This window comes from Solanum tuberosum, unplaced genomic scaffold (genome assembly GCF_000226075.1).
Source record: "Solanum tuberosum cultivar DM 1-3 516 R44 unplaced genomic scaffold, SolTub_3.0 scf00292, whole genome shotgun sequence".
Lineage (NCBI taxonomy): Eukaryota > Viridiplantae > Streptophyta > Magnoliopsida > Solanales > Solanaceae > Solanum > Solanum tuberosum.
In genome coordinates this window covers 231,319-254,525 of record NW_006239216.1, presented here as the reverse complement: position 1 = coordinate 254,525, position 23,207 = coordinate 231,319, and the positions used below count along the sequence as shown (strand labels likewise).

The 23,207-nt window shown below is 36.1% G+C and overlaps 4 protein-coding genes across 4 annotated transcripts; all 4 read left to right on the top strand.

Moving 5' to 3' along the window:
- Window positions 1–80: 80 nt before the first annotated feature.
- On the top strand, window positions 81–6,718 carry LOC102594610 (vesicle-associated protein 2-1). The gene is made up of 8 exons (XM_006359161.2): window positions 81–254; window positions 338–434; window positions 2,737–2,807; window positions 2,913–2,994; window positions 3,923–4,032; window positions 4,131–4,250; window positions 5,710–5,784; window positions 6,418–6,718. Exons 2-8 carry the CDS (start codon window positions 377–379, stop codon window positions 6,562–6,564), a joined length of 663 nt encoding a protein of 220 aa, XP_006359223.1. The 5' UTR covers window positions 81–254; window positions 338–376; the 3' UTR covers window positions 6,565–6,718.
- Window positions 6,719–7,621: 903 nt separating this feature from the next.
- On the top strand, window positions 7,622–14,703 carry LOC102594272 (uncharacterized). Its single transcript, XM_006359160.2, has 15 exons — window positions 7,622–8,220; window positions 8,308–8,369; window positions 9,566–10,537; window positions 10,630–10,696; window positions 10,791–10,853; window positions 11,668–11,731; window positions 11,851–11,944; window positions 12,035–12,118; window positions 12,199–12,288; window positions 12,383–12,410; window positions 12,948–13,469; window positions 13,538–13,599; window positions 13,837–13,946; window positions 14,032–14,119; window positions 14,210–14,703. The coding sequence occupies exons 1-15, from the start codon at window positions 7,779–7,781 to the stop codon at window positions 14,534–14,536; spliced, it is 3,075 nt and encodes a 1,024-aa protein (XP_006359222.1). The 5' UTR covers window positions 7,622–7,778; the 3' UTR covers window positions 14,537–14,703.
- A 973-nt stretch (window positions 14,704–15,676) lies between these two features.
- On the top strand, window positions 15,677–18,161 carry LOC102593939 (bax inhibitor 1-like). Its single transcript, NM_001318623.1, is given in 6 exon segments — window positions 15,677–15,844; window positions 16,585–16,728; window positions 16,857–16,948; window positions 17,567–17,753; window positions 17,862–18,017; window positions 18,111–18,161. Coding segments are annotated over 6 exon segments (747 nt in total). The 5' UTR covers window positions 15,677–15,727.
- Window positions 18,162–18,814: 653 nt separating this feature from the next.
- On the top strand, window positions 18,815–21,964 carry LOC102580797 (uncharacterized). Its single transcript, XM_015314318.1, has 4 exons — window positions 18,815–19,249; window positions 20,345–20,455; window positions 21,410–21,633; window positions 21,712–21,964. The coding sequence occupies exons 1-4, from the start codon at window positions 19,133–19,135 to the stop codon at window positions 21,767–21,769; spliced, it is 510 nt and encodes a 169-aa protein (XP_015169804.1). The 5' UTR covers window positions 18,815–19,132; the 3' UTR covers window positions 21,770–21,964.
- The last annotated feature ends 1,243 nt before the right edge of the window (window positions 21,965–23,207 follow it).

The following is a 23,207-nucleotide window of genomic DNA, read 5'->3' as shown; positions in this document are numbered from 1 at the left end:
CGATGACATATTTGCGTTTTTTTTTTAAATAAAAAGAAAAACAAGTAGTGGTAACATTCGCTTTAGAATCGGACGTCAGCTTCCTCACAGTTCGGCCATGTGTCGTGCCATCATTTCCACCACCTCCATCATTAGTATTCTCATTCATTCATACCTGTCTATAACAGACCTTCATAACTAAGATATTCACTTTTTTCCTCCTCATTCTCTCGGAGCTCTCCGTAAAGCTACTCTCAGATCTTTCCGGTGAAAAGGTATTTCTTTCATCTCCTATACAGCATTACTATTTGATGCATTTTTGTGTGATCTAGGGTTTGTGTGTGTTTTGGAATTCTAGGTTTTTGATAGCTGGTCACTTTGAGGTTCGATCGTCACCATGACTGGTGCTACAAACCAGTTTATATCTGTTAGTCCTGAGGAGCTCAAATTCCAATGTAAGCTCTCTATCCCTCTGATATTTTGTTTCTGTCTTTGCGGTTGTTGTACCTTTTTTTGTTTTAATTGGATTTATTGTGATGATGAAAATTGGAATTTTGATTTGGTTAGTCGCCTTGTGAGATTACACTGGATATGCTGTTGCTGTTTGTTAATTGAGTTCTATCTACACAGATGTGTGAGAGATAATAAAAAATAAGAAGAAATGGAGGAGGGCTGTATGCAGGGGGGGGGGGGGGAGAGGAACAAATTGGACAAATAGAGTAATTTATGTCTACTTTAGAAGGAAGGAGGACTTGGATTCAAACTTATGTGAGATTTATCAATGGTACTATTTTGTAAGTTATGGTGGAACTTCAGAACTAGGCCATCGATATGCAACGAGTATATGAGAAACAAGTATTGCCGAAATATCCATTTCCATGCAATTTTGTGGAAAACTGGAGGAGGGGGTTCGCAGGCATGGAAAAAAATGTTATAGGCTAGAGATCTCATTGAGCATCAGATCTTATGGCACACAAGGAAATGATTGTCATCAGTTTGGCATGACAACTGGACTAGGTTGGGTGATTTATATACTATTACGAGAGAAGACTTTTCTTGGGATGATACATACAAAACGATTGATGAACTAACTAGGCATGGGGAATGTGATACAAAAGTGTTAAATGAGATACTCCCGCATGAGTTAGTAAATCATATTCTGCAGAATATTCAACATTCAAGTAGTGAAGGAAGGACAGACAAACCTTGTTGGATGCTAAAGACGAGGAGAATTCACTGTTAAATCATCTTGGCACTACATCAGACATAGGGAAGAGGAGAACAAAATTTATAAGTGGATATGGTCAAAGGGTGTGCCTTTTAAAATGGCCTTTATAATATGGAGAGTATGGAAATCCAAAATTCATGTGGATGATAGATTGAGAAGAGAGGGACTAGGGGGGAACGATCAAATTTGTGTTTTATTGAGCATTTACAGACCTGAAAGTATGTGAATTTGTCTTAAATTATGAGCTTTTTGGTGAAATTGTTTTGACGAAATAATAGATGAGCTGCTCACATCCTGATCAGATCTATTTTTAAGCTTATCTCGTGGTCGAGGGTGGGGGGTCTGGATGCAGGAAGAGGGTTTATGAGACGAGGTGACTGCTTATCAAAAGGAGATAAAAGAATAAAATGACAAGAGAGTGACTTTATGGGTGAAGTTTTAAAAGGATTTCATGAAGGTTTTGTTGTTAAATGTTTCTTTCGTCAATTTCTTTGTGCAAAATGTGAGTTAAATTGTGAATTTGACCAAGCCAAAAGAGTGATTGTGTATCAATTTATATTGGGGTGAGTAACTCTGAGCGATTAATCAGTATGATTGAGCTAAACTATAAGATATGGTATCTCCTAAGTTTGGATGGACAGAGTTGCTTGGTACCTTTGCTAGTGGAAGGTAGCATACCAGTGGAATAATTGAGGTGCCTACAAGTTAGCCCAGACAACATCATCACTAATAAGAGAGGAAAACTTAGGCATGGTTTTCTGTAATTGTATGTGTCAAACATGGAAGCTAAAAGCTTGGCGCTAGTAGAAAATCAACTTGTCAAGTATAAAATTTCAGAGCTGTTGATATAGTTTGAGAACTAAGTATCTCACTAAGTTAGATCAGCTATATGAATACTTCCTATATATATTTTCAGTAAGAAAGATAATTTAATTAATCATAGTACCAAATAGATGCTCCAAAATATGTACAGGATTAAAATCAAAGTCATACATTCTTCAATTTACATCAAAACCTTAATGAACAAGGACGTCTTCAACCAAACAGTTCAGAGAATGAACAAAAGAACTATTCTCCACATTTTGAGTTGCTTCTTTTTTATGCACACCTCCCAGCTCTGAAAGGTCTCCTTTAGTATTTAGGCATAACCCACTGCACTCCATAAAGAGCGATAAATAAATGCCAGAGTTACCATGTCTTGCTGTGATGTATAAATAAGTGATTGGAGGACTCTAGCGCACATTCACACATGTAATATCTTAGTAATGTTCCTTTGCAACTAATAAATACTAATGTTCTTATGCAGCAGAGCATATCAGTAGTAGCACAACTAAACCAGCAACATGATTGAGACCTTTGTACTTTAAATGTTTTAGCAATTTTTTTTGTCTTCAGTGAGTTCTTTGGGTTGCATGAAGGAGTTGTTTCTTTTCTTCCTTGTTTGAGGCTTGTAGATCAGAGGCCTTCTATTGGTACTTTTCGTAGCATACACTTATCATACCTAATATCACTTGGCTTTCCTGTATTAGTTGAGCTGGAGAAACAAAGCTACTGTGATCTTAAAGTTACAAACAGCACAGAGAGTTATGTTGCTTTCAAGGTATGCTTTATCTGAATTTTTCAAAATCTCACAATTGCTTTATCACATTTTTTAAGACTATTACAACTCATATCTAGATATATCCTGTTTTATTTTCGTTGTTAGGTGAAAACTACTTCTCCTAAGAAATACTTTGTTCGGCCAAACACGGGTGTCATACATCCTTGGGATTCCTGTTTTATACGAGGTGCCACTCTGAATCTTGAAGTTCTGTTAGAACTTAGAAGCACTAAAATCTTTTATATCACAGTTAGCTTCAAATGTAATAGCAGAATATTTTGCAAACATATCCTGCACAAAAGTTTCTAATGTTAGCCAGAAAATATAGTAAATCAGCATTAAATGTATGCACATGATGTTCAAATATTGGCTTGGATCAATTTACTCCTTTTTGCTGATTGGATTTTCAAACTTAGGTAGGATGAATTTATCTTTCAGAGTTATGACTTGGAATCATTCTAATGGCTTATAGTGTATTGTCTCGTGCACAGTACAATTTTCTTTTTTGTTGGATTTATTCCATGGCAGATATTAACCCCCTTTGATTGCCAATTGGGGGGGATCTAGCCTTCAACCTACGGGTTCACGAGAACCCAATAGCTTTTGCTCTAACCCTGTATTTGTCTTAAGAAATCCACTAAATATATAAATACTTGACTGTGAACCCAAGTATTATTGTATATTAACTTGAGGTCGTTGTAGGAAGCCATAAACTTCAAATTCTGGATCCGCCATTTGCAATGATGATTACGCCCTTCATATATGATGAAAGTCTAGGAACAAGGATATTATACTAATCATATACTAAAATAATCCAAGAGAACAGGTATTCTGTGACAAATATTTCTGCAACTTGGCCATGTGTTGTCTGTGACATGGAAATCTTATGTGATGTCTCTTTTTGTTAAGAGGATGCCTATGCAGTTAGATATCCATTTAGTGCACCTCATTGTACTCAATATTTTCTTCTTGTGACATCTCAGTTGTCCGTGCAATTCGTTGTTCCATCCTGACATTCACATCGTTTTATGTTTTCACTTATCAAGAAACGAAAATGATGCCCTTTTAATGATTGGTTGCATCCTGTATTGTTCTTAACTTAATAATGTCTCCAGTCACCCTTCAAGCTCAAAAGGAGTATCCCTCGGACATGCAATGCAAGGACAAGTTCCTCTTACAGAGCACCATTGTGAATAGTGATGCTGATGAACTTCCTCCAGATACTGTAAGAATTTGATGGAATTCTGTATCATGATTGAAGTGAGAATGTTTGTTATCTTCTTATTTTCACTCTATGCTATTGACTACTATTTCGTAATCCAGTTTAATAAGGATAGTGGAAGAAATGTAGAAGAGTGCAAGCTAAGGGTTGTTTACATCTCTCCTCACTCATCTCCTGGACATTCTGAAGATGCGTTTAAACAAAGTTCTGATGGCAACTCTGTAAGTTCTGAATTCAGCTCATAGTCTAATTTAAATTTCAAGTCCTTACTTTCTTCTTCCAAAAGTCATGATGCTCGATCTTTTAGGATATAATGATTGGTGACTGAAATGTATATATGCACATGAGATTTTCAAGAAAACTGGACTTAAGTTTCTCTAATAATATCTGGAGATTTTGAACAAGTTTTAGTCTTAATAACTTGTCAGTCTGTCTTTTTCCCTATTTCTTTTCCTCTATATAAGAGCCACATGTTGCTAGATTTCATAATGCAAGTAGTCTTTCCACTGGTTTTCTATGCATGCTCAATTTAAATGTTTGGCTTTTCGAGATAATGGGTGTGAGACAGGGTTAGGTGCTTTATGTGTTTGCTTTAGTTTGTGTCTTTGTGATGAGAGGGTTTGCGAGATTTTCCTGATGAAACTGGTGAAGGCAAAAAGAAAATTGAGAGAGGACGAACAACAATTATTGTCCTGCCTTTTGAGGATAAAATGATAATGGAAGAACAGATATGCGCTATCTCACCTCGCTTCTCCTTCCTAGATGGAAAATTGTGTATTTTTTTTGCTTATAACAAATCCTAAGAAGAAACATTACACCATTAAGAAATAGAAGAAACAGGATCTTTTATTATTTAAATAGCTGTTTGTGTCAATGATATTTTCCCTCCCTTGAGGAAGAACAGGGATAAAAGAACTTTGTGGAACCTGTAACAAATAGTGTTGTGTAAGGTTTACTTGATAATTAGGTTGTCAAGGATGGTCTTTGTAAAAACGTGATTCTGACCACTTCTTTCCTTGGTGGAGACACTCTTTCTTCTTGCTCCTCAGGAACTACTTGAGGAAATTGAGACCTCATATGGAGATGCCCATGTAAGACTAAATTTGAAGAAAGTAGCAACTGCCAAGGCTTTTATTTTTTAACAGAATTTCTTTTGGGGAAGTTGTCTAAGGCTCTAATCCCACCAGTCACTTGAAATTCAACATGATCTTTGATCTTCTCGACTATCCCCATAAACCCTGGTCAAATCACGGGCCATATACCATCTTGGAGCCACTTTGCCTTGTATCCCCACACTTGATTCCAGATGAAACTTAAAACAGATGGTTCTACTTCTCAATCTTGAAAAAAGAGAACTGCAACTCTAGATATAGAATTCAGTCAAAATTGTGGATGAAGTATTCTCAGTTTAAGCTTTCGTTACTGACATGGCATAGTGTATAAAGCTCTGTTATCGATATTCGGGACGAAGAAATATTGTGACTTTAGATAGGTATTTTAGCTCTTATTAATTGGAGGCTTATGTTGGCCAATTAAAACTTTTAGTCAGTCCTGCAAATCATGCATACACAAACGATTTTAATGCTATCACCATCTCCAAGTTTGTACATGAGATACAGAATTTTATCTCTGTCCCAAGTTTGATATTGTACTATATATGCTTTTTCTTTGATGGTATAGAGTCAAGAAGTGCAGCGTGCCAGAGATGAAAGGGATGCACTTTTCCGACAAACGCAGCAGCTGCAACAGGAACTGGTTAGTGTACTACACATTTTTCTATTTATTTGGTTATGAAAATTACTTTCATGTAAGAATATATGCTGGTCCAAATTAATTGTACCATATATTAGTACATAAAGGTTGCTCAATATATAGAACTATCTGATCAGATTAATCCTAGTTGATACATGAAAAGAAGCAGAAGATGAATTGCAAATGATGTGTTTGACTTGCAATTAGTTTATTATAATCTTGGGTCCTTATACACGGTCATTAGATAAGGCCAAAGACAGGATAATTCTGTGAACCAAAAAGAGATGGAAAGATTTGAAATCACCCTTTCACATGGGAAGAAGGAGTATAGCAACTTGATTAGACTCAGTTATTTGAAGCAGATAAAGGAGTATGTAACAAAAGCTTTGGACGTATATTTATCTGGTTGTGTAGAAATTAAACTACAACTTGATGAAAAAAAAAGCACGAGAAGAAGATAGCTGTAGTTCAACAGTAATAATCTTACCTTCATAAATTTCTCGTGTAGCTATCTGGATCTAAGACTGTTCATTTGTGGATAAATGAAACCTCAAGTTAAATTATTATCATCTTGCATGCATCTCCTTTCGTATAGTTGGCCACTGCTCTCATATATGTTGCCTCACTGAACTGCAGGAAGTGCTGAAGAGACAAAAAAGGCGGAGAAGTGATGCAGGCTTCTCTCTAAAGTTTGCACTTCTGGTGGGACTCATTGGGTTAATGGTTGGGTTTCTGTTTAAACTGTTGATGTCTTCACCTTCTACAGAAATTGTTGATTTTTAAGAAAAATCGAGTCCCCTCGTTCGTGGAATTATAGTTTTTCTTTTAGTTTACTGTAAAATTTCTAGTGTTGGTGAACTGCTGTAGAGCTCGCTGGCTCTGTTCTTTCTGTGTAAATTGATCATTTTTATGATATGATACCTTGTATTCATTCTCACCATTTTTCAATTCATATATGTTCTCTTTTTTCTTGAAATCAGCAGCTTTTCGCTTGTCTTATGTGCCACAATGCCAGAATTATGATGAAAACTCATATAATTTGTTAAGCACTCATTTGTCAATCTCAAGAGCTAGAGTAAATTTTAGGTTTAGCAAACATAAAAATCATACTTGTATGTTATAGCTATAGTTTGTATAATTGCGCTCCAAGTTTGCTATGACTATGAATCTATATATTTCGGTATATATATACCTAAAAATCTGTATTTGTATATTTTGGTATACTTATACATAAAAACCTGCCATATCTTGATCAGTATATATCTATATACAAACTAAAACATAGTAATTGTATATAAACAAAATTACTACATATATACATAAAAAGATTATACAAACATGTCTTGTTATGTATAACTATGGAAAATATACAAACAACAAATTGAATCTGTATAAATAAATTAAAACATAGTAATTGTATATAAACAAAATTACTACTTATATACATAAAGAGATTATATAGACAGGTCTTGTTATGTATAACTATGACACATATACAAACAATAAATTATATACCAACAAATGCTATATGTGTGTATATATATATATATATACAATTACTTTTTATACAACACATATTTGTATAAAGGGAATTCGCATATACAAATATACCTTCCGAGTGGGGTACCGCCAGATGGCAAAAAATATGGATGTTTTACTGCGAATTACAAATAAAACAAACTAGTAAACTACGGTCCCAAAAGGATAACTTGTGAAAATTTCTATAGATATTTGGGTAAATATGTCCAATTTAAAGGCCCAGCCCAAAATTCTGTCTATTTGACTTATTTTATCTTTATATTTTTCTTGTTTAATCTTTTTCAATTTCCGATAAAACAAATTGGCGGGATTCTCAAACCCTACAGCAAATCATTTTCCCGCTCCTCTATCTTTCTCCCTCTAATTCACTCATCTCTTGCATTTCCTTTTTCACTTTCTCTCATTTCTCTGCAAGCAAAATCCTCATGTTTTTTCTCCATCTTCAGATCTGAAAATCAATGGAACTTCAATTAACCTCATTCTTCGACTCGGACTCCGCCACTGCCATTTCCGATGTACATAAAGCATGGCACATTTTCGCTCTTCTATTATCAACAGGAAGACCAGCTCAGCCATCGGAGCTTTCATCCAAATGCACTTTATTTTCAGCTTCACCGGAGTTCATTGAATTTCTCTGTTCGATTCCTAATTCTCCTCTCAATTTGACGAACAATTACTTAGTCACGTTTTCTTCCATCGGATTCATATCAACAGTTAAATTCTTCGCGAATGCGGATGCCTTACCGGCTTTTGTACCTCAGTTGGAGTTTCAGGAGCTCCAGGATAGAGGACAGAGGGAGTGTATAACTAGGACTTATTATAGGAAAAGGAAGAGAGCTGGATCGGAGTTTGAGTATTCACAAGTAGTTAATAAAAGAGGACTTTTCAATTATTTTGATGGTAGGACATGGTAATTCCAGTATTTTTTGTTCTTTTAGTCTGTGTTATGATTATGGTTAACTTGAGTATTTTGTTTGATTATTTCAGGTAAGGGAAGAAGTCAAATGATGATGCCTTTACCTTCGATGGCACGGAGGATTTTCGGACAGGTAATTTTGGAGCTTTTCATGTTTTAATTTGTAAAGTTGTGAGCCTTTGTAGTTAGTAAAGGTGTACTGCATGCTGATATTTTGTCAAACCTTTAAAATTAGCATCAGCATTCAATTGAGATAAGAAACATGTATGTTAATATGACGACATAAATGTCAATGTTTCCTAAACATGAATTGGTGAAAACATTAGAAGTGTCTGGACTTGGAATAAAGAGATTTTTGTGATAAGTTTGCGTTGAGCAGATTAGGATTAGATCTGAATTCTGATGCATATAAGATGCAGACTCAATGTTTGGGCCATTGAGGCCCTATAGATAATATAAGACTTAAAAGACTCTATGATTAGGAGAGTTTTCCCTTTTTGGGGCCAATTAATAGTCAATTACAGCTCTTCATGAAGTTCCCATTCTTCACAGCATATACAAATCAATATGAGAAAGGATAATTAGAAACTTGTATTAGTGTATGACTTAAATGACATGGAATAGATGCCCTCCTGTCCACTTGAACTATTGATTAATAATGCAAGAGACCTAATATGTATAAATAGAAGTGTTTATTTCCTAATAGTTTAAGCTTTTGGATGATATGGTTCATACACCTCAGGTAGACAGGTTTTGAGTTTGAGATCAACATGATATTTTTCACATACTTGGACCAAGAGAAGAATTAGGCTTGCACATCATAGGGTGTATTACAATCCTTATATAAATAATCAAAATTCTCTAATCTCTAATTGCTTTTACTTTTAAATGAGATAGTTCACACACTTCATAGGTAAGGGATAATGCAGTGAAAATCCCCCTCTTAATTCATGATTTCAGATCGCTTTTGATTCAAAAGAAGAGGAGACTGTCTCAAAAAAAGAAAAAAAAAGAGGAGAAATCATTCATATGAAAAGTTAATTAGGCGACTGCAATTTTTTCTTATAGAACTTGAATTGGGATCAAATAATAATATGGAAGATCACTAAGGCCTGTTTGATAATATGACACACTAGTCTTCTCAGAATTTTCTGTCTATTATGTCCAAGACTGAGGGAGATCTGGGATTTTGGCCGGTAATCTTGCTTTGCCTCACCATCTCTATGATTCTTCTTCTTAATTGGCTTTCATTAGAATGTATTGTTTTGTTCCACTTTATGCTAAAGTTTAAAATATTCATTTTTGTTGTCTCTAACATTGCTGGTACAGGCATATCTCCCCAATGACAATTCGAGGTGTGGCATGAACCAGTTGACAAGAATACCATTGTCATTGGGTTGCAATTTCAGAGAATTTTATGAAATGTTCAGAACCTCTTGGGTAATTGATGGTAGTGCCAGATCATCAAGTTCTGGACTTCAGAGTATTGAATATGAATGCAAAAACACGTTAGAGAGGGGAGAGAACAGTGATGAAGCAAATTTTGTACATATTCCTATTTGTAAATCTAAAGTTCCTAGTCATAGCCTGTTCAGATTCCCTAGATCAACAAGAGTTGAACGTATCACAGATACCATCCTTCAGATGAATCCACACCCTGCCAGTTCAGCTTCTGAGATGGTTGGTACTACAGAAAAGAAAATAAACTCTTGCATAAATTCCTGTACTATAGTGGACAAAGAAATGGAAATTTTGCTATCTGCAGCTGATGCTTCTGTCTACGACTTTGAAAGGATGACTCAAAAGGAAAAATTTGTGGAAGGCAACAAAGAAGAACCAGCTTCTTATCCTGTTAGTAATATAAACGTTAACTGCACTGAGACTCATACAACAAAGGCGCTCATATCACCTCAAGATGATTTGCCTGCAGAGAATGCTACCAAAGAATGCTCGACTTCACTTCTCCAAATAGATACAGCGAAAAATGATAAGCCTCTGCAGAGCCATGCCATCTTAGCACGCACACAATCTTTTGGTCAGAAGCAGCTGGGAAAGTCATTCCCCAATTCAAAATCCTTTCAGAGGGATGTATTAGATCACGGGGAGCCGAAGAATTCCAAGGCACCAAAGGATCATAATGCCGCCAGTCTGCTTCTCAACAAAGAGCAACTTAGAAGAGATGCAACGTCAATCCCTGTGAAGCTGAAGCACAAACAGAACTATGACTTGGGTATGGGAATTAAAGAGAGGAAGGAAAATCCAAAAGAAAATGGGGAGAATGTCATATGTAACTCTGCAAAAGTAAGCTCCAGCGCATCATTTTATTTGACTTGTATTTGGTAAGCTTACTGCTGTAAAATCATGATGTAAACATCAAGGTGCTTATTTTGTAGAACCTATCGGAGCAAAATCAATTGCCTAACTTTGACTCTTATATTGTGGAGGAAGAAGAGGGTTCAGGTATTTACCTTTGACTGGCTTTCAATCTGTAGCAATGTTTATTCTGAAGTTTTTATCAATTTATGCCTTTAACAATCCTGATTACTATTTGCAGGTGGTTATGGGACGGTGTACAGGGCAAGGAGAAAGAGTGATGGAGTGAAATTTGCAATTAAATGTATGATATGCACCCAAACGCTTGCTTATTATATTAAATTTAAATTTCTTTGATTTGCTATATCTGATCGTATAACTATTTTAGGATCCTTTAGCAGTTGAATGCTGTTTTCATTCTTCCATATTGTTGAACTTGACTGGTTAACTTCCATGATATATCTATGGAAAGGTGTAGGTCGATACTCGTTAACCTTATTGAGCAAGGTCAAAGGGAGAACATATTGTAGTATAGGTTGATGGTGCATCAAAGATTGGAGGCATTCTTCTGTCTTCATTATTACTCCCTCCGTCCCAATTTATGTGATTAGATTGACTGACACAGTTTAAGAAATATGGAAAGACTTTGCTATGTTCCAAAACTATCCTTTGAACTGATTAATTTTTTAACAGAAATGTACTTTATGAACTTTTTTGCCAAATAAGTGGAACCCAACATGGGTAAAATGTTGATAGGGTCATTAAATGCTTGCCAAATAAGAAAATGTGTTATTCTTTTTGTGATTGACTAAAAAGAGAAGTGTGTCAGTCCCAAAAAGATTGAGAAGTAGAACTATCTGTTTTGTTTGTGGCACTGTGTGTTGCTTTTTGTGTCTCTATATCAGTTTGAGGCATTGTTTAAACACCTGTGCATTGTTCCCGTGCTGAAACATTGTTTCATTATCAAAGAAATGGTAAAATGGAGTATCTATGCTCTTTTCATCATTGAGTTTCTCTGATACACATCCATGTATGGCCCTCAGTTGCCTTAACTGGGGACCAATTTTGATGCTTTTATGGCGATCAATATAATTGAGAAGTTTATTGTGACTTTGCAGGTCCTCACCCAAATTCTAACACACAACATGTCCATAATGAGTTAAAGATGCTCGAGCGCTTTGGGTAATGACGTAGGAGATTGTTTTGAGGAACCATGGATACAACATGAATATATGCATATATTATATCTATAACTATTTATGCAGTATGGGAATGCTTCTAAAACCTTTGCTTTGTGACAGGGGAAAGAACTGTGTCATTAAGTACGAAGGATCATTCAAGAATGGAAATTCTGACTGCCTTGTTTTAGAGCATGTCGAGCATGATAGACCAGAGGTTGATTTCTCTTTAATCTTTTGAGTTATCTAGTTTAAACATATAATAGTTGTTATGTTAACATGTTTATTGTCATGGTTCATACTTAAGGTCTTGAAAAGGGATATGAATGTTTCCCAGCTCCGGTGGTATGGCTTTTGCATGTTCAGGGCACTTGCTGGTTTACATAAACAGGTAAGAATATCAGAAAAGATGCAAGTGAACTGAATGGATTTCCTGGTAACACAACTAACTTCTAATTTTCTTACATGCAGGGTATTGTTCACAGAGATGTTAAACCTGGAAACTTCCTTTTTTCAAGAAAGGTTGATAAAGGCTACCTCATTGACTTTAACCTAGCTCTGGTGAGTGGACTATCCAACTTCGTAGAAATTTCCTTCATGTTATGTGTTGAATTTGAACAATCTAATTGATTTTCCTTATCTATTTACTACATAGGATCTGCACCAAAAATATGGAACATCAGGTACTTCCTCTTCGTGTTGTTTTCCTTCGCTTGAAAGATGTCTTGTGCTTCCAAGTTCCCATTACATTATGATTTTAAGTTTCTCTTCAGCAGAAGAATGAGCTTCTTTAAGGGGAAAATGGACAAAAATGCAACATTAACCTTCGGGGTGGCCCAGTGGTTTGGGTTTGGGACTTCCATGTTGGAGGTCTCAAGTTCGAAATCCCTTGCTTGCGAAAGCAAGGGGTTTGCCTTCTGGGTCGAGCTCGTCGCACCGGGTTTGCCTATACCTCTCCTATGTGGCTTGCGAGCTATTGCATAGGAGCGGGGTTTTACCCTATGCGCACCCAAAGGGTAGCGGCTGCGGGTTTCCCTTGTCATCAAAAATAAAATAAAATAAAAATGCAACATTATCCCAAGATCGCTATTGAAATGTGACCCTGAGACTTTTAACTTCCAATAGTGTTGAATACTTCAAGTTCAATCTTCATTACATTCTCTTTTATTGTATATTAGCAATTGAATGTTCACTAAGAACTGCATATGTATAATACACAGACAAGACAAAGTCAAGCCATGCCACAAGCTTTAATAGTGATCCTATTCCCCCTGCCAAGTCTCTTCCTCCAATAAAACAGAGAAGATTCTCAACTGTAAAACTTGAGGAAGGCATCAATGAGGAAGCAACAAAAGGCGTTAAGTCTCCAATACGATCCAAAAACCTTAAAAGGAAGGCTGACCAAGAAAAGGTTGGCACTGATATTGCACATAGGAGTTTTAGAAAAAGTCAAGGTGCTGATGGTTCGGGGGTAACCTCAGCAAAGGATGCCACAAGCAATAGGACTCCATCAGCAGAAAGGTTGAGAGAACCCCTTCCATGTACTGGTAGGAAGGAGCTGATTAACCTAGTGCAGGAAGTACGCCAACGTTCAAGCCATGTAGATACGAATGGTCCAACCTCTAAGAGAAAGCGGGTTGCTGCAACTCCAGGAAAAGTAGAAAAGAAGTATTACATAACTCCAATGCCGTTGCATTCATCTGGAATTACCATTGGTGGTGCTGGTTTACTGAAAAGCAAAGGTCTGTTATTTTGTGTAACTAGTTTTGGTCGGAACTGTGGTCTGAGTTTTATTTTCCACTGTTTCCAGGGGACCGCATGCAAAAGCGAGAAGGACCCTGTGTTGGAACTAAGGGTTTCAGAGCTCCAGAGGTTAGTATAGCAATTAGCTAATTTTGTATTCATTTTCACTCACTGTGATTTAGCCTGTTGCCCATATATTCATTCATGCTGCCTTTTGTTTTAAGTTGAAATATAGCAGTCATCTTAACACCATCATCATCATAAAAGTCAGAATCCTTTAATACATAATAAAAAAAAATCACTGGCCATTATCATCATATTTTGCTTATTCCACTGATCGAGGACTCGTAATGGGTGCATGAACAGGTGCTATTCAGATCTGTACATCAAGGTACAAAACTTGATATTTGGTCAGCTGGAGTCACTTTACTCTATTTCATTATTGGCCGAACACCATTTGCTGGAGATCCTGACCAGTAAGAAACTTTGTCTGTATTCATTGCCATTGAACAAGATAAATGATTATGGGAATTTGCTAACCATTGTATAATATCTAATTAGGAACATAAAGGAAATAGTGAAATTGAAAGGAAGTGAAGACTTGTGGGAAGTGGCCAAACTACACAACCGAGAGTCTTCATTTCCAGCGGTACTAATAATTCCAATGTTTTCTTGAACTGTTCTTTTTTTCATTCAGCTCCATATGCATAGTTCTGAATAGTACATTACCATGAAACAGGATTTATTTGACACCAAATCTCTATCGCCTGTAAAATTACGAGATTGGTGTTCAAGAAACACCAGAAAATTAGATTTTCTGGAGATCATTCCCCAATCACTTATTGATCTTGTGGACAAGTGTTTAACATCAAACCCAAGACTGAGGATTAGTGCGGAGGACGCCCTCCGGCATGAGTTCTTTGCTCCATGCTACGAGACTTGGAGAAAGCAGAAGTTGCATCGTCTAAGGTTTTGCCAAGAGTCCCAAGATCTAGGATCTACACTTACTCTACCAGAAAGTTCTCAGTCGTGTAGTATTGTAAACAAGATACAAGTAGCTAATTGAAGCCTTTTTTCCTTTTTACCAGTTATCATGTAAAAATATCTAACCAATGCATGTAATTCTTTCAACAACTCTTGAATTTAGTGTAGTCATATGCTTTACTGATGTTGTATCTATAAGTCGTTAATAGAAACTCAAGGCTATTGTCTGCTGCCTTTCTTTAACTGTGACCGGAATCATTTGTTATCATTCAAAGAAGTGAATGAAAGCGTTTTACAGGTTTAGGTGTTAATGTGGTGTGAACCATCATCAGTTTACTTGCAAGAAAAGGCAAGCAGATTCTTCATACTCCTTGTTCCTTTTGTTCTTTGAAGGTTCAAGGAAGCTTACTTTTACAAGTAGTAGATTATTTTATTTTTAACACACACTCTTTGAATGGGAGACTTTGAAAAGGAGAATAAATGTTGTTGATGACATGGCAGTTTTCAATTGGCTGAAATACGTGGAAACATAGAGGTGACACCCCCGGTCAATTCTATCAAAAACCAACTTGTGGTTTTTGAGATAATTTATAACTTAACCTATACGTAATACTTATACAATTGGTTCTTCTAGTTTCTTCTGAACCCAACGACTCAGTATTTCCCTTAATTACCCCTGTATTTAAACATTAAATTAAATTACTGCTCTCCTCCAGATTTCATTTTTCTTTCGTCAATATTAGCCATATAATTTTGTTTAGTTTGTGGAATGCTAAACATTGCTTCACTTCTATCAATTAACGCATGATTTTTTTTATCGTATACGATATTATCCACCCATAAATTATTTAAAATCAGAAGCAATGACAAAAGACAATGTGACTAGCCGATAAGTTTTTTATTACCAAACGTAGACAATTAATTAATTTCTTACTAAAATTAATATGCAATTTATTGGATTTATTTTGTAGTATTTACAAAAGTAATTATTACTTTTAATTCAATATATCCGATATGTAAAAAAAGAAAAGAAAAAAAATAATCTTTGAGGGTATAAATGTAAAGTTACAAGAACTGACTCTGGAATTTTCATGTTATTTCCTGTAAATTCGAGAAGCGACTAATTATCCGAAAATCCGCACTATATAAACGCATCTTCAACGCCTTACAGGCAAAAGACTTTCGCATATCGGTATAGCAAATATTGTGTACGTTCAGATAAATATCCTTTGCTCGTTTCAGTTCCAAAAACTCGAAGAAGAAGAAGAGAATAATGGAGGGTTTCACATCGTTCTTCGACTCGCAATCTGCCTCTCGCAACCGCTGGAGTTATGATTCTCTCAAAAACTTCCGCCAGATCTCACCTCTCGTTCAAACTCATCTCAAGCAGGTATTTTCATCTCTTCTGTTCTGTTAATTTTGATACAGATTTGTGATTTCCTACGGTATTATCAACTTTTTAGGTAGATATTGTGGTTTGTTTTTAGGTTATTGATATTTGAGAGTTCTTATGGTTCGATTGTTGTTTTGTTATTTGCACGGTTGAATTTGGAACGCTTTCGGTGATTAGAATCAAATTGTTTTACCCTGCGGCTACGTAACTTAGCGGATTATTTGTTGTTTGTTGAAAATTGCCCTAATTTTTAGTTTTGCTTTGAAATTTGTGGAAGCCCTAATTCTCACCTTCTCCTTATTGACATTGAAAGGAGAGAAGATTAAATTGAAGTTTTGTTGTATAGTTCCTTCTTTTCCACATGGTTTGAAGTTCATTCTATCATGAGTTAGTTAAATAAAATTTGGTATTACGTTGGATGTTTCTTTGGCAACTAATCACAGATTTTGTACATAAGAGAAGATATTTAAATGAGCTGCACCGTTGGATGTGTGTGTATGTATCAACAAAAACTCGTTTTTAAATAACCATTATATCAGACGATCGTTCCTGGACCAACGTTTTGATTGATTAGTATTGTGAATTCATGATAAATTAAGAAAGAATTTTTGCGTTGAATTGTATCAATGTGGAAGAATTTGTTACACATCTCCCCTTTTTTTTTTTTTTTTTCAGTATATGTCGTTTTACCATGGCTTGTGTATGTGTTTTGATTTTGATTAATTTTATGGTTACAGGTCTACCTGACGCTATGCTGTGCTTTAGTGGCATCAGCTGCTGGGGCTTACCTTCACATTCTATGGAATATCGGTGGCCTCCTCACAACATTGGCTTGCATGGGAAGCATGGTGTGGCTTCTGTCAAGTCCTCCTTATCAAGAGGTACACACCAACTTTACTGCCTTATAAACCTTAGCAGTCGCTTGCCGTGGGCCTCCTTTAGTTGTGCACTTTTGTGGTTATGTCTGTTATTGAATTTGAACTTATATTTTCGTTATTTCGGTGAGCAGCAAAAAAGGGTGGCTCTTCTGATGGCAGCTGCACTTTTTGAAGGCGCTTCTATTGGTCCTCTGATTGAGCTGGGCATTAACTTCGATCCAAGGTGTGTCTCCCTTCCTTATTGTCATTTTTTCTGTTTGAAAATATTGCTCCTGTTCTCTAGTGTGTTAGTTTTGACGGTTGTGTTCTATGTTAAGCTGCCTGTGTGAAATCCACTGTTTTGGGATTTTCAGCTTTTGAGTCGGAAGTGGGACCACATTGTTGTGTGATCTTAGGGTATTAGGTTTGGTCTTTAGATTTTCAGCACTCGATTTGAATTGCAGCGTCTTCTGCATTTGAATGCATCATTTTGTGTATTTGTGTTTTCCTTTCTCTTAAATGCTAAAGCATCACAAGAATATGCCCTATTTTACTTGGGGTAGTTGAACTCTACCCACAAAGGGAGTAGAATGAATGCTGTCTTTTTCAGGTTCAATCCAATCTAATTCAGTTGGTGACAGTCTGATCCTTGATTTTGACTGTTGCATTATCAGGGAAGTGTTTTGTGTGACTCTTGTAACTTAGCACCTCTCATTACTGTTTTCTTGTAGTAGCTTGTGGAATTCTGTGCCCTTGTATGAATTGTGCAATTCGTATATTTTAGAACTGACTATATAACAGCTTTAAAGTTATAACATCCTTGAGAGAGGCTCTTCTGATACGTAGATTTCTCCCATTGCAGCATTGTGTTTGGTGCTTTTGTAGGTTGTGCTGTGGTTTTTGGTTGCTTCTCAGCCGCTGCCATGTTGGCCAGGCGTAGGGAGTACTTGTACCTCGGGGGCCTTCTTTCATCCGGTGTCTCCCTTCTCTTCTGGTTGCACTTCGCATCCTCCATTTTTGGTGGTTCCATGGCTGTTTTCAAGTTTGAGGTATTTGCATTGTTTTCTGCATGCTGCAGTTTCAACTTTTAGCATCGTTTAATTTGCAAGTTGCTCTAATATTTTTCTTCCACTAACACCACACCTCCTATTTGGCAGTTGTATTTCGGACTCTTGGTGTTTGTGGGCTACATCGTCTTTGACACCCAAGAAATTATCGAGAAGGCTCACTTGGGTGATATAGACTACGTTAAGCATGCATTGACCCTGTTCACAGATTTTGTTGCTGTTTTTGTGCGCATTCTGATCATCATGGTAAGGGGAGATATTTCATTGGTTATGCTTGAAATGTCTCTGATCATTTGATGTTTTGACCATTAAATTGACTCTTGTTTCCCTTCTTTGCAGTTAAAGAATGCATCCGAGAAAGAAGAGAAGAAGAAGAAGAGGAGAAACTAGATTTGGTTCTATGGGCTCCTGGGACTCAACCTGTGTGGTTGTCATAATACATTGTGTTCACCTGAAACAAGCATGTTAATAGTTTGATTCTAGCTTTAGCATAGGCTGTGATACAATATCGTGTGACATGCCATTATGGCTACGATTGAACATAGCCTTTTTATCTTTTGAAGCTTTTTAACATTTGACAAGAGAAGTTCCTTGTTATAATATTGAAGACGGTACTATAATTTCTTTTTTCATCTCCTTTCTCTATTCATTCGTTCTGCGTTTTCAGATATTTACAACCCCAAAGTTAGTTATCGATCCTGTAATTTCACCGTCTGTTGAGTGAGCTGGAGGAGATGCTATTGTTGTATGACAAATATATATGCCTAAAATGCAAAACAATTTAAGAAAGTTTTATACAACTGGGGTGTTGATGGTATCAGGGGGAAGTATGACCAAAACAACTACAATAAGAGTTCCCAAGATAACGAAAATAGGATGGATTACGATTCAGTTTTTTAACTCATACTGAAGTGCAAACATGAAATTAAGTCAATCGGACTCTTTAATTTGTCTGGAGAAGAAGTACTAGCTCCCACTTTTTTTGCTCTCTTGGTGACTCGAACTCGCAAATCCGAAACTCTCTTGGTGACTCGAACTCGCAACCTTCGGATTGGAAGTGAGGGGTGCTTACCATCCGAGCAACACTCTCTCGTCCATAATAGTAGTATTCTACCAGTTTTAAAAGGGAAAAAAAAAAGGACAGAAAACGGATCATATTTGTGGATCATCCCGGTCTGACCGGGTTAAATGATCCATGTCGTAGTAAAACCCAGAGAGAGCGACTACTCTTCTTCTTCATCAGCTTGACTGTGAATCCAATTTTTCCAACTCCAGAAGAAAATTTCTCGCAGTAGAGCAATTCTTCTCCTTTTGCCTAATTGGAGCTGGAGGTTTGTTATAGGAAAAAAAAAATTAAGCAAATGAAGAAGCTTATAGAGTTCGGACGAAAGGCGATGTTCTATATTAGGGTTCTCTCAGGATACGAAGAGCGTAAAATCCGATCCTATCGGTTACAGCTTCAACAGCGTCTTCAACAGGTTATTCTTCATTCCCAATTTTACTTAGAAATGTGTAAGTTAAGTTAATTGGAAGAGGGCAAAGATATATTATAAATTAACATGGTTTTGCAGTCAACTTTGGGATTATATGGCTTCTTAATTGTTAGTCTCATGTTACTACTTGATGGTATACTAAAGCTTTAATCTTGCCTACACTAAGCTTTATTTGAACTGGAAAAATCCAATTTTAAATCACCAAAGGCAGCTATTGGACCTTAATTTTATCTGTTACCTGAGATTTGTGTCTGTTGCAGGGAAAGTTTGTATTGGGTAGATTGTAGAATCTTCAGTTTTTGGGTTAAAGACTTCATTTGAGGCATAATTATACGCTATCACAAGCTTCCTTCTCTTGAGCATCCAGGAATCTTTTTATTTTATTCGTTTGGTGAGGGTGGGGATAGGAACATCTTCATGCTCGATAGCCGAATCCCATGTCTCCAGTCCCAATTATATTTATGTCGAAAATTTCAGAAAGTATATATGAAGTCTATACACATTGTGCACCCAAGGTGTGGCCTATTGGTTAATGAAGTGGTTGAAAATCTGAGGTATCAGGTTCAAAACTTAGCAGAAACAAAAAACACTAGGTGATTCGTCCCATCTGTCCCAGCCTTAGTGGATAGAGTCACTTGGTACTTGTTGCTGGTGGGAGGTGGCAGGTATTCAGTGGAGTTAGTTGAGGTGTGTGTAAAGCTGGCTCGGACACCACAATCATCATAAAAAAATGTCTATACACATTGTAAACAGAGAGTAATGTGTGCACTTGCACTTTGCACGACTTCATTAAAATCCCGAATGGCCTCATGGTTGAAGGTCAGGTTTTCTAGTTTATGTAGGAAATGGGTGGCCCCTGATGATTTTAAGTTTGGTTCCAGTTCCCAGTACACCCACCTGAAAAGTATAGAAGAAGCGGTATAGGTGCAGTGGCTAGAGACTAAATTAATCCTTGATAGTTTATTGCAAAGAAATTTGACAAATTGCAGTCTTTGAAAATATTAGTTGATAGTATGCCATGCTTTTTGTCATAAACCCTTTTTCTGATGTCTGTCTCTGTATCACTGTGTGTCTGATCAGGCAGAAGAGAGGAAGGCGGCAGTAAGGAAGATTCCTGAGCAGATGATTTTATCAGAAGTTAGACGCATGGTGGAAGAGATGCAAGCTTTAAATAAGAAGTTAGAAGATACTGTAAGCTCACAATCTTCTTGATTCTTATTTCTAATGTTTTGTGATTGTGAAGCATGCTGCCAATTGCCTTAATCGTTCTGATTATAACACTTTAGAAACAGTGAAACTGTCAATGGTGCATTTTTTAGATTAAAATGTTTGAATAGCTTACTCCATTGAGTGTGGTAAAAAGGTGTAATGTAGGAGTAATTGCTCAATATATATAGGTGAATAACATAAGGTGATAAGATTGTCATGTCAAATTTGAAATGGTATAACATAGTGTTGGCTTATATTAGTTTGAACTGTCCTATCAGGAAAATTTATACTAGTTTGAATTGCCAGTGCGAGAGAAAAAGATGTCAAGTGACAGGCTGCAAAGTGAAGTAGATTAATTCATTAGGATGGATCCCTTGCTTTTGTTTTACTTCAGTTTGCAGTAGAGAAGAGCCAAGTTCTCTACTGATATCAATTTACTTTTCTTTAAGACTCATGTTTATTATAACTTCTTTGCCATCTCTTTTAGTAGTTGGTCGTGGTTAATTCCAAGAATGAATCCCTTAGATAAAATTTTCACTTCCCACCTACCCATAACAAAGAAGTGTGTTTGTTCTCTTTATTCCTGTCTCTGCGTACCCTTCTCTTATCTGGTTGTCTATTTACTCCCTAGTGCCATTGTACGTTTACTATACGTTCACTCCTCTCAGGAAATCTGGATCCCTCGCCATCCCTTTTCTTTCTGCAGACTGGCAGTTCATGAGTGTCGATCAATATTGCTCCCGATTCATACTCGTCTATCTGTTAAGTCAGAATCACTTATTGTCTCATGGTGTTAGGAGGAACTTAATTTTGCTGAATGTAAAATAGGGCTGGGTTCGATCTTCTCCAACTCATGACTTTTCTGCTACTTATAGTATGTGCCTCCTGTGTTATTGATGTGATTGATATGATTGATTAATGGTTGAATATTTTCAGGAGACAGCTATAACTGATTATTTCAAGCCTTTAGACCAGCAGGCAGAGGAAGTAGTGAAAATGCAACTAAAGGGAGATGAGAAGAGAAAAGATGAGATGATGGAGGCCATGCAGAAGCAAGCACTTCTTGAGATGGCTCAAGCAGAGAAACAGAAAAACATGCAAATGCTAAACACAAACAAACATGTCCAAGAGAAAACATCTACAGAGACACTCAATCAGAAGTAAGATAATTTTGTAGAGTAGTTAATTGTTTGCGAAATTGGTACTGTTAGAGTTCATATAGTCTTGCTTCTCCGAAGGGCATTATTTTGGAAATGCAAGAAAGAGAAATCAGGCCCTGTCCTAAGCATCGGATGAATTTGTAACAATAAGGAGTGACCAGCCTCCATAGAGCGGAGATAGGATTTAGAGTTTACGAGTTCTGAATTCTAGGAAATACAACTTATTCTTGATAAACTATGTATACATATTTGAGTGGATTTTTAACCACAAATACAAGGAAGTTTTATGTTCCCTGCATTGAAGTCATCAAGGTGTTTTATTCCTCGCCAAGAATATTGTTCAAATTAATTCAAACTTGTTGATTAGAGTTCAAATTAATAAATTCAAAGTTGTCAACAGATAATATTTTGAAGTTGGACTGACCAAGGCTGCCCAAACCAAGAAGTTCCTATTCTTTGATTTGTTCCTTTGATGTTTTGACAAAGTCTAGAAGTAGAAATAATTAAGATTTTGTGCGTGGGGGTGGGGGTGGGGGGGTGGATAAAAGATTATTTACTCTAAACAAAGACTCATGATCCCAAAAATTTAAATCTTCTACATTTGCCACATAATTATGACCCACATAGAGCTCCAAGAATAGTACCCCTCTTTCCCAAACAAAAAAAGAAGAATAAAAGGTGCATAGACTATATCAAAAATATTAAATTAACAGCAACAATAATAATATATTCAATTTAATTGATCAATAAAATAGTTGAGAATCTTGATATCTCAAATTCAAAACTCAGAAGAAATTAAATGCTAGGTAAATATATTTTTATGTAATTCTACGAGTCTGGAAATCAATAATATTAAATTACTAGCAACCAAATCACCCCAAAAGACAGTTCAATTGAATTTGTCCACTTTTATTATTACTTATTAAACAAGGGATTTATTGGTTGTCGTCGTGTCTATTATCTACCATCACTAAGATACACCCAAATAAAAGATTCTTTTTTTAAAAAAAAACTCAGAGAACAAAGGGGAAAAAAATGAAGTTATCTCTGATTGGTTTTTCCTTATATATCTTATTCATGTATCTTTTTAAAATAAATTTCTAACCTTTAGTCATTTTTTATTTTTTTAAAAAGCAAAATGTTGTGAGTCAAACAATGCTGGATTAATCCACAAGAAAAGATAACATTTTATTATTGGTGCATCCCTATTCCCTAATACTTATTTGATTTTTCTTCTCTGAATCATTTCAACTCATTTTAGTCTTAGGCTCTTAGGTTTGCCTGTGTGAGCTTGCTTATTATATTATCGATCAGATAAAGGAGGTAGTTTTTATCTCCTCACTATCCACTCAACGTCCTAACTCCAAACCTTTCTTATATTTAGATAACATTTAAGATAATATTTTTTTACTTACTTATCAAACATTAAAAAATAAGTAAAAAAAACTCCTTTATTTTTGTAAAAAGATTATTTTCCTTCATATTTACTAAACACACCCCTTAAGCAAATACTTTTGGTCACATGAAAGACACACACACACACACACACACACACATATATATATATATATATA